This window comes from Alosa sapidissima, chromosome 14 (assembly GCF_018492685.1).
Source record: "Alosa sapidissima isolate fAloSap1 chromosome 14, fAloSap1.pri, whole genome shotgun sequence".
Taxonomy (NCBI): domain Eukaryota; kingdom Metazoa; phylum Chordata; class Actinopteri; order Clupeiformes; family Clupeidae; genus Alosa; species Alosa sapidissima.
The window spans coordinates 34,943,218-34,959,205 of NC_055970.1; the positions used below are offsets into that span (position 1 = coordinate 34,943,218).

At 39.4% G+C, this 15,988-nt stretch overlaps 1 protein-coding gene across 3 annotated transcripts in view; it reads left to right on the top strand.

The window, feature by feature from the left end:
• The window catches only part of vrk3 (VRK serine/threonine kinase 3), a 78,762-nt gene that overhangs the window by 14,385 nt on the left and 48,389 nt on the right, over positions 1-15,988 (top strand). For 2 of the 3 annotated variants that reach the window (XM_042061060.1, XM_042061061.1), the window contains exon 2: positions 12,202-12,365. In XM_042061060.1, the coding sequence (XP_041916994.1) occupies positions 12,209-12,365 (157 nt within the window). In that variant the 5' untranslated portion in view covers positions 12,202-12,208. Of the gene's footprint in view, positions 1-11,692; positions 11,832-12,201; positions 12,366-15,988 lie in introns of those variants that run through there. The other variant, XM_042061059.1, reaches the window with a different exon arrangement.

Here is a 15,988-nt window from a genome sequence, read left to right on the forward strand (position 1 = left end):
ATAAGGTATTTATAGAGCAAATCCATATAGATTATTTGTCAAATAAACCAGTAAAACAGAATTAGGGCATGGAATATATAACATTCACACTCATAGCTCATATTTCTAAAATAAATCAGTGAAAAAATATCCTGACAAACAAAGCAGCATTTTAATGCCTTAGTCATATTTCATAATTTCAAAATTTTCTCTAGGTTACCTGATAGCCCAGTTTGAGAGGTGCAAGACGCGTGACATTATTTATTTTTGCAGCCAATCACTGCTGTTGTTTTACTTTATTGATTTGATTTTAGTCATAGAAGCTAAATTCGGAGGCAGGCCACAGGTAAAAGCCAACGAACCGCATTCACCCCGCAAGGCAATAGTTGAATAGAGCTTTTGAGGTATTGCCACTGCTCCAACACTGAAAGGCACTGTTAGAATGCTTGGATCAAGCCAGGTTCAGCATAGCGTATGTCACTGTCTGCTCACGTTGGTGACCGGACCAGGGCAAGCACACTTTCGCAGTTCCCACCGGAAATGCAGTCTAGTTATCATTGCAGGCTTATGGAAATATAAATACATATCCAACCCAAAACTAACTTTACCCTGTTGGACAGCCTACATTTTTATTTCAGTTTTTCAAAGTTAAACATTTAAATGTGTTAACAAGCTAGAGAAAAGTAATTTCGCTTGTTATTGTTGATTCAGATTTTAGATTATGGGAGGTGATCCACAAAAGCCTATAGAGCTGCACAGTCCCGCCCACAGCCAAAATGCGGTTAGGTGCCGGATGTAAGATTCCCATTCATTTGTCCTATTGACGTTTGGAAAAATCCGTATCTAAAGAGTTTTACAGCATGTCTTAGGCTAACCAGCTACGGCATAACTCATAAGCATACAACATATCATTTCGAGTGAAAAAACAAAGAGAAAATCCAAAAAAAGTCAAAGGTACAAGACTGTGTACATATTTTTATTTCCGAGCGAAGGAACTACTCATCCCAAAAACCACCGCGCCTCACTGAATAATATAGGCAAAATCGGCGCGATTTGTTTTGCCATTTCCAACCGGCGACCGCACGCGAACCCTTTCCTCCAAACAGTGATTTTTATATAGTGAATATGCAGTTAATAGCAGTTATTTCAGGAGTAATCGTGTAAATAATAGTGTTTTGATATTGAATTTTATATTTATCATTGTGTATTTTATATCGTGTGTGTGTGTGAAAGCGGTTAACGTGGCAGTGCTTCGTAACGTTACCTGACTCATCCTATGCTGTCATCACTGCTCAGTCGGGCTGATGCATGGACTGGTGCATGGTCTGCTCTTGGACCACCATATTCAGTTTATTAATTTGCCGTGAATTATTACACAAAATGTTCATTAAATGCACAAAGTATTCCTAGGTTAATGATTGATATGAATCATACAGTATGAAGGCTACAGTAGCCTAGCTAATGTTAACTAGCACTGCTAGCAGCATTAACGTTACCAACCTCCCTGCTTAACTCACCACAACTTTGTAGGTCTTGTCCCTCATGCTGGCCCTTACAAAACCCACAAACTGACTCTAGGAACACAACAGTCAATAATGTCACCCGATTTAAAGTGGCTTTCACCCTTTGGACACTCACTAAAACATAATATATTTCATACCTGTGTTGCAGCATGTTGGCTAATATTAGCTGCATTATGTAATGACATACAATGTCGGAAATACTAAAGGTTAGCCTGTCGGCTACTTGAAAAGTTTGAGTGTTTAAACTAACATTTACAGTGGTCTATTTGATAGTGTATTGGCCCTGACTAAGTTTGGGTGATGTATAAACCCCAATCCTTGTTGATACAAGTACCAATATTCGTCAAGAAAGTTTTTAATCACATTAAGATTTTCGCCATAGGCAGTAAAAGACTCCGCCATCTTTGTCAATATTTTTCGCTGAGAAAGTTTCAAACTATGACCATAACGGCCTTTCCACCAATCAGAGGCATCATTGTGGGATTGTTCAGGATTGTGGGTAATGAAGTACTTATCCAAGAGATCGCGAATAAAAGGCATTTATCTCAAAACAAGGTTCAAGTGCCCCATGAACTCTTGGTGTCTATAGGAGCATATACAATCGCTTAGTACAGCCGTAGCTGGTTTTAAGTCTACCACGTGCATAGTGCTGGGCGGTATTACCAAAAATGTATATCACGGTATTTTTCAAATTTTTTACGGTTTCACGGTATGACGGTATTTTTTTCCCCCATGCATAATCAGATGTTCACAGCATTTTCTACAGGTTGAGAGAGGAATTGCTGCAGTACACTGACTAAGGATGGTCTATTTTACTGTCATGATGTAGAATAACTCCACACTAGTGGTAATGCAGTTTTGCATGGCCCCAGAAAATGATGCTGTTTACAAGCATGTTTAAGAGCCACTCATGATTCTAATGAAGAATCTAATCAGAATGCAAAGACAATTGCAGTCAAAATACAGAACTTTTACTGTGCAAATTTCACAAACATCTTGTATCAAACCAATACAAAAAGTAGTGCAACTTGCAATAATTATACTTTTTTGAAAATTATACAATTTAAAATAAAACCTCTCTGCTAATATGCTTAGTCTGTCAAATAGGCCTATCAGAAACATGCCTTATTGTTATTGTGTGGTTTACATGACGTTAGTGGTAGGCTAACGTTAACTTCATGTGGATGTGGATGTCTTGTTAGCCTGCCATGAGCTTCGGTTCGGTTCGCTAGGCAAAACATTAACAAAAAAAGTTTGTTTTGGTGCACTGATGACAGTCAGGATCATATCTAACTAACCAGCTAGTATTGCTCAGTGCATGTCTATAACATGCTTTACTTGCTACCTGGATAATTTCAGCGAATACTCTTAAGGTGAGATGAATGATAAGAACATTAAACTTCACAGTGTTCAGTGGGTTGCTAACTAACGACATCACCTACTAGCCAGCTAGTTACAGCTGTTGAACAATCTCAATAGAATTTTCGTGACGGTAAATCCAGAAAGGGTTAAAGTGGAGCTAGTAATCAAGGATCTTTGGTAAATCCCTTTCAATGCAGTATCCCTTAACGTTTTTCCTTAACTAAAGAAACAATTTAAGGTATCCTGTGCAACACCCTTAAATAAACCCCTTACCTAAGGAGAAATTAAGCCTTAAGGGTCATACTTCAGGGGAAGTACGTTTGGAACGCGGCGCAGCGTTCCAAACGTGTAATCAAAACCTTGTGACAGCCTACTACCATGCAGCCTGCAACATTCTCTAAGGTCAAGATAACATGACGTGTATTTGTATGTGATGTACTTCCCCATAGATAATGCTTGAATTGCCATGAACACAATCATCTAAGATGCACTAGAAACAAGGCTTGATTATTATTTATGGGACAGCCGTGGCCCACTGGTTAGCACTCTGGACTTGTAACCGGAGGGTTGTCGGTTCGAGCCCCGACCAGTGGGCCGCGGCTGAAGTGCCCTTGAGCAAGGCACCTAACCCCTCACTGCTCCCCACTGTTTGTGTTTCACTAATTCACCGATTGGGTTAAATGCAGAAACCAAATTTCCCTCACGGGATCAAAAAAGTATACTATACTATACTTGATTAATAACTCAAACTTGCCGAGAACCCAGACACCGCTTTATTACATTTAGACTTGAGCAGTTGCGCAGTTACATTCGGTCTCGTTCAGTAGCCTAATGCGCAAAGAGTCGCAGCCAGACTCAATAGATTTTTGTCAATAGATTTTGCTCCCGTCTTTATACCGATCATGTGGATATGCCTATTTTTTTCTAACAAAATTATGCAATAGGCAGGGTTCCCACGGGTCCTTGAAATCCTTGAAAGTTTGTGAATCTGAAAAAAATAATTCAAGGCCCTTGAAAGTTTTTGAAAAGAGACATAAACAAATGGAGGTCCTTGAAAGTCCTTGAATTTCTTTTTGAGGAAAAAAAATCCATACAATTACGTACAATTCCGCTTATTAACATGTACACGGCCAGCGTGATTTCTGCGTGTTTCCCGCTTGTAGTATTTGTTGCCCAAATATTTAATTTAACATTCTGATGAATAAACCGACAGGTTCATGGTAACGAGTTTAACTTGTTTAGGACAAGTTTATTTCAGTTCAGTTTTATGCAGAATACAAACATGAAAAGTAGAATAGGCCTGTCATATGACCAAAAATAAAAGAAAACTGTGACAAGGTATCCTTGGTCTGTTGATGATTTAACCATGCCCGCGCTTGAAATTTATCAACACATTACAGTAGGTCCTTGAATTTAAGGATATTGGGCCTGGAAAGTCCTTGAAAGGTCCTTGAATTTGATCTTAACCAAGGTGTGGGAACCCTGAATAGGCTATGAACAGTCACTTTCATGGTTAAGACGAATGTGTTCAAATTAAGGTTAATAATGCAGACATTCAGGAAGGCTCTTTTTTTTTATCACTTTAGGCCTATACTTACAACCGGTGTATCGTCATAAAGAGAAATTTCTCTGCATCATGCCCCTTTTTAAGGGAACACAAGCTAGCATTATATCATTGATTCTAATGGGAACGATAGCTAGTAGTCACACGTTACATATAGTTCACAGGATATTCAATCCTTTTACTAACAAAACGGTTATGAAGAAATATGTAACTGACCCATGCCGAAACTATGTACCACTGAAACTGTGGAACTTCAGTATAACATAGCCAATTATCTCACCTAGTTGTAAGAAATACGTTCTTATTTCAAGTGATAAAATGAAGGTGTGACTTATGTTTAGTTGACGTTATGACTATAAGTTAAATGTATAAGTTAAATGTAGTTAAACAGTCAGCCATGGGCAGCTGGAGACACTCCTGTTAATAAACTGGAAAGAGCTGAAAATAGGAATGTAATGGTCACTTTAACCCCATGAACACACAGATATCTCTCACAACAACCTTATTCACGTATGTTCAAAGATTTAGTAAGTATAAGTTGTACGTATAGCCAAAAATCATTGGCTTGAGGTTTCTGATGAACAGTTTATTTTAATACAGATTGAAAGTGTGATTTGTCATTCTCTTCAGTGTTTCCTCTAGATTTATTTTTAACAGTGGGGGCAGGCCATCACCCCACACATTTCATTAGAATAGAATATCTTTGTTAACCTCTATTTACACACAACACAATGGCTCATGCACTAATTAGGCTTTTTTACTATGGCTTAGACCAGTGTTTCTCAAAGTGTGGTCCGGGGCCGCAAGCTATCCCAAGTAGTCCGTGAACAAACATGGTCAAATATAGTTGTAACAAATAGAGTTGTTTGCAATGTTGAACCAACTTGTATGTTAATCCAAACAGTTAAAGTAAGCTATGCCAGTTAAATCATATGAATCCAGGGCCCCAGAGTGCGACCAATTTGGTCGCATATGCGACCTAATTTTTCAAAAGTGTGACACAAAAAAAATCAGAAGTCGCACCGGTGAGACCAGCTATTCGAGAGAGGAAAAAGTATCCGCATTGAAACTCTACCTTTGGTTCAATAACAGACACATATTTGGCCAATATCATGGTTAAAACAAATCAGAGATAGTGAAGGGCAGGACCTCCCCTCTGATTGGCCGTGGCCCAGTGCCTGTGTATAAATTTGAAAATGCGTGTGCTGCAGAGAGAGAGAGGTCAGAGACCCGTCAGATAAACAGAGTGGATGTAGTTGCATTACAGTGTGGTCACATAGGCCGAGATAAATGTAGGCCTACCCTCTCCCCACTGCCTTTCGGCGGCTGGCAGCAGCAAACCGATCAGACGAGCCCGAGATGATGATCAAGTTTATCGTTGCCTACGATAGGCCTAGTGAAACTTCCCTTCACCAAGTTCAGTCCGAAATAATTATTCACCAGAAAAATAGTTTCAACGTAAACCCGACGCACAGGAATGCCACTTGCGCCAAATTTATAGGAGTCATTGCAGATGAAAAGACGTCTTAAAATTGCGAACAATGCATGCAAGGCCTTCGCGAACGACAGAGATACAGATATCGCCGAAAAGGAGTGCGTCATTGACCGCAGTTACATGCAGGGAGTAACCCGGTTTTCAACAGCAATATTCGTTTTGCGCGCAAGTTGTGTAAACTCATTCTGATGGCATCAATCAATTTAATCCGGTATTTGGCGCAAACCGAATATCGCTACATTTAAAGCCCGAATATTCCCTGCATGTATAACTGTGGTCATTGTGTACGGTGAATTGAATGGACACATTTAGATCGAGCATGGCAAGTCATTGCAATAGCCTATAATAATAGGCCTACCATTTCGTTACTGCATTAACCATAGTGATGTTCTTATTGAAAATGTAAAAATACTAAAATTAAAAAGTAAATTGCATTGTGGGACTGTCAAATGATTATTGCAATCATCATAGCAAAATCACATAAAAATCCCCCAGGCTACTTGGAACATCTCTTTAAATTCTGCTCAAATACATTTCTATGGAAGATGCTAGCATGGCGAGCTGGTTTAGCCAAGGCCTAAAGATCATGAAGGATAGTATGTAAGTCATTGAGCCATGAGATGTGGGGGACCAATCACAGAACAAGGGGGAAAGCAAGACAATGATGAGCTATGCACAGACCCATTTGATAGACATCCGTGGCACCCAATAAACGGATCTGGGCATTTTTTTCAAATACGAGAAAATTAACGTTTGGTTCCCAGACCACGTCTCATTGAGAAGTGGTGCCGCTAGCTAGGCTAGCTCAGTGAAGCACTTAAAGCACCAACACTTCTTAAGTTACTTTTCTTGTCATAGGACAACCTATATAGGACAGTAATTAAGGAAAAAAAGTGAACCTGCTGCGGTGTTAAATGCGATGTGGTTGAAAATTTGGGTGCACCTAACTTTTGTGCTGGTGCACCTAAGAAAAAAAGTTAGGCGCACCAGTGCAAAAAGTTAGTCTGGAGCCCTGGAATCCTCTGACACAATAAGCAAGGTGCAAAGGCAATAAGCAAGGTGGTTCAGTGAGTAGGCCTATTGTGAATACTGTTGAAGTAGGTCTACTCTTTTTTTGTGGTCCGTGAGTTTTTGTTTAATTGGATAATTGGTCCTTGGTCTGAAAAAGTTTGAGAAACACTAGCTTAGACTCATAGGATCTATAGCCTATAGCGTAATTTGAACGGAACCTATAGCATAATAATAATAACACGGGGGTCGTTACTTGAGAGGGACAGGATTCAGGAACTAAGGACAGGCCCATCTTCTGTCTGACATGCATTAAACCACATGTCACTGCTTGAACAAAGTTCACGTTGACAATAGAGAAAACGCTTAGCCTACTTGGTTTATGACAGAAATTAAGTTTTGTGCCAACATGTTGTAGAAACACAACCCACAACACAACCTATTTACCTTCTTACCTACCAGTCATTGTTTTTTTTTCTGTGTCGAATCGCGTGTTTACCCATGTTTCATTTTTGCTGTTGTTGCGAGCGAGCTAATAGGCTACGATATGGGAAATACTTTCAATACGATCAGCTCCAGAAATGAATGGGTTTTCCTTAGCTTGTGCAACACCTTATCACCAAGTTGTGCGAAAATTCTTTTTTGCGATATTGACAAACATGCATAGCACATGGAAGCTCTTGATAGCGCATGCCACTAACGTCTATAAAAACAATGTATGTATGGAATAAAACTAGACAGGTATAGGAACGTCACCTATTACCAACCGTCCCGTATTTCAAACCTCTTATATATATATATATATATGTGTCACTTAATATTTATTTCTATACAAACCAAAACGGCGGATTCTTAAAGAAATGCAAGCACCCACACCATAAGTGTATCTTAATTAGCTGTGTACCAAAAATTACATTTCACCCTGACTCGAAGAGCTGTAAACAGTGTTGTAAGGCTGCGTGTACAAATCCGCTTGGAGCTCCAGTGGAATTTTGATTTGCGACGTGAATTCTCGGTCTAACCGTTGATGTGCCGTGAGAAAGGTTGGAAATAGGCACCCACCAGCCCAGCACTAAACTCCGACCGTGGGAAACAATATCGTGTATTTCAGGCAGTAAAAGCCCCGGTAAGAACCAAACTAGATTTTGTTCAAATCTACACACCTATGGCTACTGAAAAATGTAAGGTTAATTTATCAAATGTTATTTTGAAGTATTAAAAAACATCGTTTAGAACGAAAGGATTGGTAATTGGTGGTTTTTACGATACCTCAGATTAGAATTTCTGTTTATTGTTAAACTGCAATTTTCTGCAGCCAGCGAAGGGCATTTAGCCTACTATGCGTCCAGACAATATTTTGCGTCTGCCCTAATTCTGAAGCAATGGCACCGCTACAAAATTAAGAGGAAACACTGAGAAGAAAGTTAATGTTTTAAATAGGCTACACCAATACAATATACTGTATAATATGTGAAGTGAAACTGGACGAGCCATAATAACCTCTGACTAGTTTTATTCATTGTTAAATTGCAATGTGAGCGGCAGCCAGCAGGGAGGATACATCGGCAGGATTATTTAAAAAGCAACTACATTGTGCGTCTGCCCTGATTCTGATACCATACTGAAGCTGTTATACTGAAGTTCCACAGTTAGCTAGCTAGCAAGCTAAACCGTTTTGCATGGGATATTATTGTAAGTGTAGCTACATGCTAAATTTGTACAATACATGGGGTATTGCAAACGAATTAGGTTGGTAATGTACATCGTTTCGACATGAATAAGTACCATAAACATAATTCTTCATAACTGCCGTGTTAGTAAAATGATTGAATGTCCTGTGAATTAATAACTAGATGTAACGTCAACGTGTGATTACTAGCTGTCTTTCCCATGATATAATGTTAACATGTTTTCCGCTGAAATGGGGCGTGATGCAGATTAAATGTATCTTTATGATGATGCGCCGTTAGTAGGCTAAAGCAGAGCCTGTCTACGGAGAGCCTCCCCACTCTCTATTAATCCCATACAAACCGAATTTGGCTGCAGTTCACCAGAGTTCACCTAGATGGCGATCGCGGGCGAGTCCAAAATACATGGGGTCCTATGGAGCTACATGGCTACATTTCTTGATTTCACCTATTTAACAACTGAAACCCTCAGATTTTATTTTATTTTTCGCAAAATGGATATGGATTATCAATCAAAAGTGAAATAATCCGGGAGTCATGTCCTTTCGTTTTCTTACAGGTTGGGTCGTTGTTGCCCATAACACGCTAGCATTGATGCTATGCTATGATCACGCTAATGAATGACGTCATTGACACGTTTGAAAGGCTTTTTAGAACAATTAAGTGACTTTAAAAAATATAATACTCAACCAAGTGTATTGTCTTTGTCTCCCCTTTCGAATACAATATTCAAATTACTTGAAAAAAAATTATATCCCGAGAAAAGTGAATTTTGAGGGGTACAGCTCCATAGACCTCCATTCATTTTGGACTCGCCCGCGAGCGCCCCTAGATGCAGTACCACACCGGAAGAGTTCCAAGAGTGAAGGTTCTCCCCTTATTAGACATTCTCTGGCTAAAGGCATGCTGCACACACTTGGTTGGGCTTACGAGCTGGTCAAAGAGTACTAGTCTAGCTGACGCATTAGTTGTGTGCCACCAAAGATTTTTTCACCGTCACTTTGTTCTGTTATCAACATTCCTCTTTGGCTGGTACTATTTCTGATGCACTCTGCTTTCGACATTCATTTACATTAGATTCCATTCTTTTCAATACAACTCCGCACACCAGCATCACACTTTGCCGCCGTGTAAATCACGATTCAGTTATATTTGGTCGATGCTGCTCCATAAAATACATTGTTCATTCAGTGTTTGCCTGTTAAAAACTTCGGCGTTGATGTGTGTGGCAAGTGACGGTGCACCATAGACTGTACGCCTATAAAATGGCAATGCACTCATGTTGAAAAGTTCCTTATTTTCAACTGAACTCAAAGATAATGAATATAATTATCATTATCAACCTGTACTGTTGCAGCTACACTGGTTACCAGTTACCCAGAGAGTCCAGTTTAAGATCTTACTGTTGACATATAAGGCCCTGCATAACCTTGCTCCCAATTATATAACCGACCTATTAGAGAGCTACACCCCTTCCCGCTCACTGCGATCCTCATCAGCTGGTCTGCTCAAGGTGCCCAAGATGAACCTCAGCACCATGGGAGAGAGAGCGTTCTCCCACACAGCCCCAAAGCTATGGAACTCACTTCCAAACAACATCAGGCAGTGTGAATCCACTGCCCAGTTTAAAAAGGAACTGAAAACGTATCTCTTCAAACTAGCCTATGGACTGTGATATGGCTAAATGGACTATATATATATTTTTCTCCTTTTTTGATATATATATATATATATATATATATATATATATATATATATTTTTTTTTTTTTTTTTTTTCTCTCTCTCTCTTCTATTTGTTTTATCTGTAAAGCGACCTTGGGTGTCCTGAAAGGCGCTCTTTAAATAAAATGTATTATTATTATTATTATTATTATTATTATATTTTCTGTTTGTTATGCCCTTTATAATGTGTGTAGGCCTACATTTTGTGCATGCACTTCTGCGGTAGCATTTATTTCATTTTATATCAGCTATTTCTGAAAAATATATTGTGTTGCCTCAGGTCTGCTGCACATCTTTTGAAATTTGATTTGAAATAATCAAAAAGACCTACGTCTTAAAGTTCAGTTAATAAAGTAACTTGCTTTGCTTTCATTTGAATCCCAATCAAGATACACAATAATTACTTTATTGTTAATATGGACTCCTGGAAAGTTCAGAAATGCAAAATAATAGAATTTTAATCATATGATAAAATATAGGAATTTGGCGATTAATCGTGATTAAAAATTTTAATCGTTTGACCGCACTAAACAATAATAAAATAACGTTTACATAAAACAGGTACAATTTGACATAGGAAGTTTTGTGATTACAGATCTGAATTGATTATAGGAAAGTAGAGAGTTCATTTTTATGTTACATTCAGGCTGTGTTCAGTTCAAAATAGCCTACTGTAGACGGCTTTCTTTTTGTAGCCCAAACAATCATCATAAGGCTTACCCCACAGTCACATTAGCTACCTTTGATTAATAGTCGACTAATTCTCTGTGATTATCAAATAGTATTTTGGCTTGAAATGCACATCCCCAGTGAAAAGTTCCCTCCCATTCCTGCATGTCGGTCAACTTTCGATTTAAAACAAGTTGATGGTGATTTATTAGCAACAATAAATTACTAGATAGGCCAATAAAAGATCTTCATATTCTGGAATCATCAATGAAGTACCATGACAACTTTAACAAAAAGTTGATGCCTGTTTTGTTCATGCATCGTATTTAATAAGAATTCATTCACGTCTCAAGAACTGTCAAATATGACCTTATTGGCCCCAGCCGTGGCGCAACTGGCTGGGGCACCTGCACCGTATGCCGGCGACCCGGGTTCGATTCCCGCCCCGTGGTCCTTTCCGGATCCCACCCCGACTCTCTCTCCCACTCACTTTCTGTCACTCTCCACTGTCTTGTTGCATAAAAGGCATAAAAGCCCCAAAAAATATATACTTTAAAAAAAATATATGACCTCATTATCAGAGTCTATAAGTGTGAATATTCCACGTTCATATGATATTTTTAGGCCTTGGTATAAGTCAATAATGTCTGCAATTTGTGTGTATTTTCAGATATTTTCACTAATAAGCCAATTAGATGCCCCTTTACTGGTGAATACAAAAGCATGTTGTCTGTGGATTGATGGATGTTCTGCTGAGCTGGCAGTTTCTAAGCAATGAAGATCAATCAATCCACATGGAATACATAATTTGTGGCCATAGGTACCTGATTGGCTTGTTTGTAAAGATGTGGTCAGAATTGAGCATAACAAAATGTGGAAAAAGTAAAGCGCTGTGAATAGTTTGTATGTATGTGATACACCAATAGACCTCTGAAGTTTGCCTACAAAAAATCTTTGAGATCTGGTATCTAGTGATTTTTCCTATGGGAAAATAACATGGGGTTTTTGAATTATCGCACCTGTTTAACTTTCACGGTCATTGAAATGAATGGGGCAGTATATCCTCACTCTCTCTCGGTCTAATACCTCCATGGTGAGGACACAGCATAGATTGCATAGCTCTTGCTTTAGGGTTCAATTGAATTGAATTGATTGACATTTTCTACTTCGAACTTCTAATCTTTGTTCAGTTCAGTGATGGAGAGGATGGCACTGCATTTCTGCCCTCATTGTGGTATCCGGCTGCAACCAGACTTCAGATTCTGCCCATCATGTGGAATGAAACTGTCAGGAGATATTGATCCTGGAAGTCATGGATCTGCGGCATACACAGACAACAATGCTAAAATGGATGGTAACATACATAGTTTTGTAAATTTCACCTGAATTCATTCATCATTACACCTACATTAATTCACAGAACGACATTACCCACATTATAGATATAATAGACTTAAAATCCATAATTCAAAGGACTTTTCGGGGGTTTAGTATCATATGCATTTAATTTGAATTGTTTAGGATCTACTGTTTATAGGTGTGAATAGCTACAGTAGTAGGCTAGTCAATGAATTTCTCACAGTGTTTATTTGGGAACCAGAGAAATCTGAGAGCTTGTGTTTGATTTACTCTGCAGATCCACCTGGCACTTCTCCCATTCCCAATTGTTTATCTGATAAGGTGTGGTCTTTACACAATGATAGATAGAGGGAATACGGTCAAGGCAAGGAAAAACGGTGGTAGTGTAGTGGCTGAGGAGCTGGGCTTGTATGCACTGAAAAGTTGTGGGTTCAATAACCAGATTCCAGCCTTGTGCCCTTGAGTAATGCACTTAACCCCAAATTGCTCCGGGAACGATGGCCCTTGCAATATAATTGACATATAATTTAAACATACAATATAGACATACATGGTCCGTGTATCATTCGTTCATCGACATTTAAATAGGCTAGCCATTCAGTCGACATTTAAATAGGCTAGCCATTGTCTTTAGGTTAAATTGTGAGTGGTAAAGTTATAATCGGACTGGTAGTCTAATTTATGGTGGGTGCTGGTTAAGATTGTCTTGGTTGTGTATAGGTCTAATTGAGTGCCTGTCACTTTAAGACGTGAGGGAACCCTAACACAGTTAAAAGGCTGCTGATGTGTGGATGCAATTCATAATGTTTTCTACGTAGTTAGTTCAAATAAAAGTTTGTACTTCTCCTTGGGACAAGCACTTTTGGGTCTTGAAAACACTTTTCCATTTACATCGGGATTTTGCTAACATTCAGTGTCGGAGCATGAGTAACGAAATTGATAAGCAGCTGTAAGTAAGCATGCTAAACTCGACATCCAAACAGTATTCTAACGTTAGCTTTGATACTTGCATAACTTTACTTAGTTTAGTCTCCTCAATGTACTATGTTGTGATAAAACCTTAGCAGAGTTAACTTTAATGCAGCATTTTTGAACAAATTTGCGCAGCATTGATGCAGATTTTATAGCAAGTTAATAGTACAACCCAGATTCCAAAAAAGTTGGTACAAGGTACAAATTGTAAATAAAAACGGAATGCAATAATTCGCTAATCTCAAAAACCTATGTTGTATTCAGAATAGAATATAGACAAAATATCAAATGTTGAAAGTGAAACATTTTTAAATTTCCTGCCAAATATTGGCTCATTTAGAATTTCAACACATCTCAAAAAAGTTGGGACAGGGGCAATTAGAGGCTGGAAAAGTTAAAGGTACAAAAAAGGAACAGCTTATTGGGTCAATTGGCAATAGGTCATTAACATGGTTGGGTATAAAAAGAGCATCTTGGAGTAGCAGCGGCTCTCAGAAGTAAAGATGAGCAGAGGATCACCAATCCCCCTAATGCTGCGCCGACAAATAGTGGAGCAATATCAGAAAGGAGTTCCACTGTGCAAAATTAAAGAGTTTCAACATATCATCTACAATGCATAATATCATCCAAAGATTCAAAGAATGTGTGGAAAAATCTCTGTGCGTAAGGGTCAAGGCCAGAGAACCATACTGGATGCCCGTGATCTTCCGGCTCTTAGACGGCACTTCATCAAATACAGGCATGCTTCTGTATTGGAAATCACAAAATGGGCTCAGGAATATTTCCAGAAAACATTGTCTGTGAACACAATTCACCGTGCCATCCGCCGTTGCCAGCTAAAACTCTATAGTTCAAAGAAGAAGCCGTATCTAAACATGATCCAGAAGCGCAGACGTCTTCTCTGGGCCAAGGCTCATTTAAAATGGACTGTGGCAAAGTGGAAAACTGTTCTGTGGTCAGACGAATCAAATTTGAAGTTCTTTTCTGAAATCAGGGACGCCGTTAGCCTAGAAATCTAGACGCGCCCCTACATTTGCTGCCAGGGCTAGTCTAGCAACTCTCCGTTGGCTTGTGAGCTCCAGAAATTGAAACTCAATCAGGCCAATGAAATCGTGTATAGAGTCGTTAGGTGGGCTTAACATAATGATTGATGGCAGAGTTGCAACGGTTTGGCTTGAATTTCCTGCTACTTGAAAACAAATAAGATGGATGTTGCTGTTGGCGAACAGTGTGACACGAGTTAAGCTTTTATTAAGTTGGCAAACGTTTGAACTAGCCAACTAGCTCCGCTGGTGTGAAACGCATGGGACTCATAGCGCTGCCGCTGTCCTATTGCGTGCAGAGGGAATTTGAAAGACAACTGATTATCCCGCCCCTCGGACTGAGCACTGCAAACGGTGAGTGCCCAGACCCTACATTTTAATGTGGGTCTGGCTCGTCAGGCTAGGACGCCGTGTCATCCGGACTAAAGAGAAGGACGACCCAAGTTGTTATCAGCGCTCAGTTCAGAAGCCTGCATCTCTGATGGTATGGGGCTGCATTGGCCTACTGGTTAGCGCTTAGGACTTGTAACCGGAGGGTTGCAGGTTCGAACCCCGACCAGTAGGCACGGCTGAAGTGCCCTTTAGCAAGGCACCTAACCTGAGCGCCGCTGTTGTTGCAGGCAGCTCACTGCGCCGGGATTAGTGTGTGCTTCACCTCACTGTGTGTTCACTGTCTGCTGAGTGTGTTTCACTAATTCACTGATTCACTGAGAGTATATACTTATACTATACTTATACTCATTAGTGCGTGTGGCATGGGCAGCTTACACATCTGGAAAGACACCATAAATGCTGAAAGGTATATTCAGGTTCTAGAGCAACATATGCTCCCATCCAGACGATGTCTCTTTCAGGGAAGACCTTGCATTTTCCAACATGACAATGCCAAACCACATACTGCATCAATTACAACATCATGGCTGCGTAGAAGAAGGGTCCGGGTACTGAACTGGCCAGCCTGCAGTCCAGATCTTTCACCCATAGAAAACTTGAGCAACTAGTCTCCTCAGTCCCCAGACGTTTACAGACTGTTGTAAAGAGAAGAGGGGATGCCTCACAGTGGTAAACATGGCCTTGTCCCAACTTTTTTGAGATGTGTTGTTGCCATGAAATTTAAAATCACCTATTTTTTATCTTTTAAATGATACATTTTCTCAGTTTAAACATTTGATATGTCATCTATGTTCTGTTCTGAATAAAATATGGACTTTTGAAACATCCACATCATTGCATTCCGTTTTTATTTACAATTTGTACCTTGTCCCAACTTTTTTGGAATTGGGGTTGTAAAACTGGTTTACCGTGACATCCCTAGTGTATATATATTTATGGCTGTATAATGTGTGCATGTTTGGATAGTTTGGCTACATGTGGTACTGTACAGTCCTTCAACTCCCTTTATTTAAGGTCCCCCCCTGTGTTTATTTACCCCTCCTTGGACTAATGCAACTGTGGCAGAAGAACTTCGCTCTACTAAAGTATATGTGACAGTAAAACTTGAAACATATTAAATGTACCAGTAATGACCACGGCTGTCTATTTGGCTTGGTAGATCTAGGGACACTGTCAACTTTAAAAGCAGATCTTGACTCAAAAAAGGTTG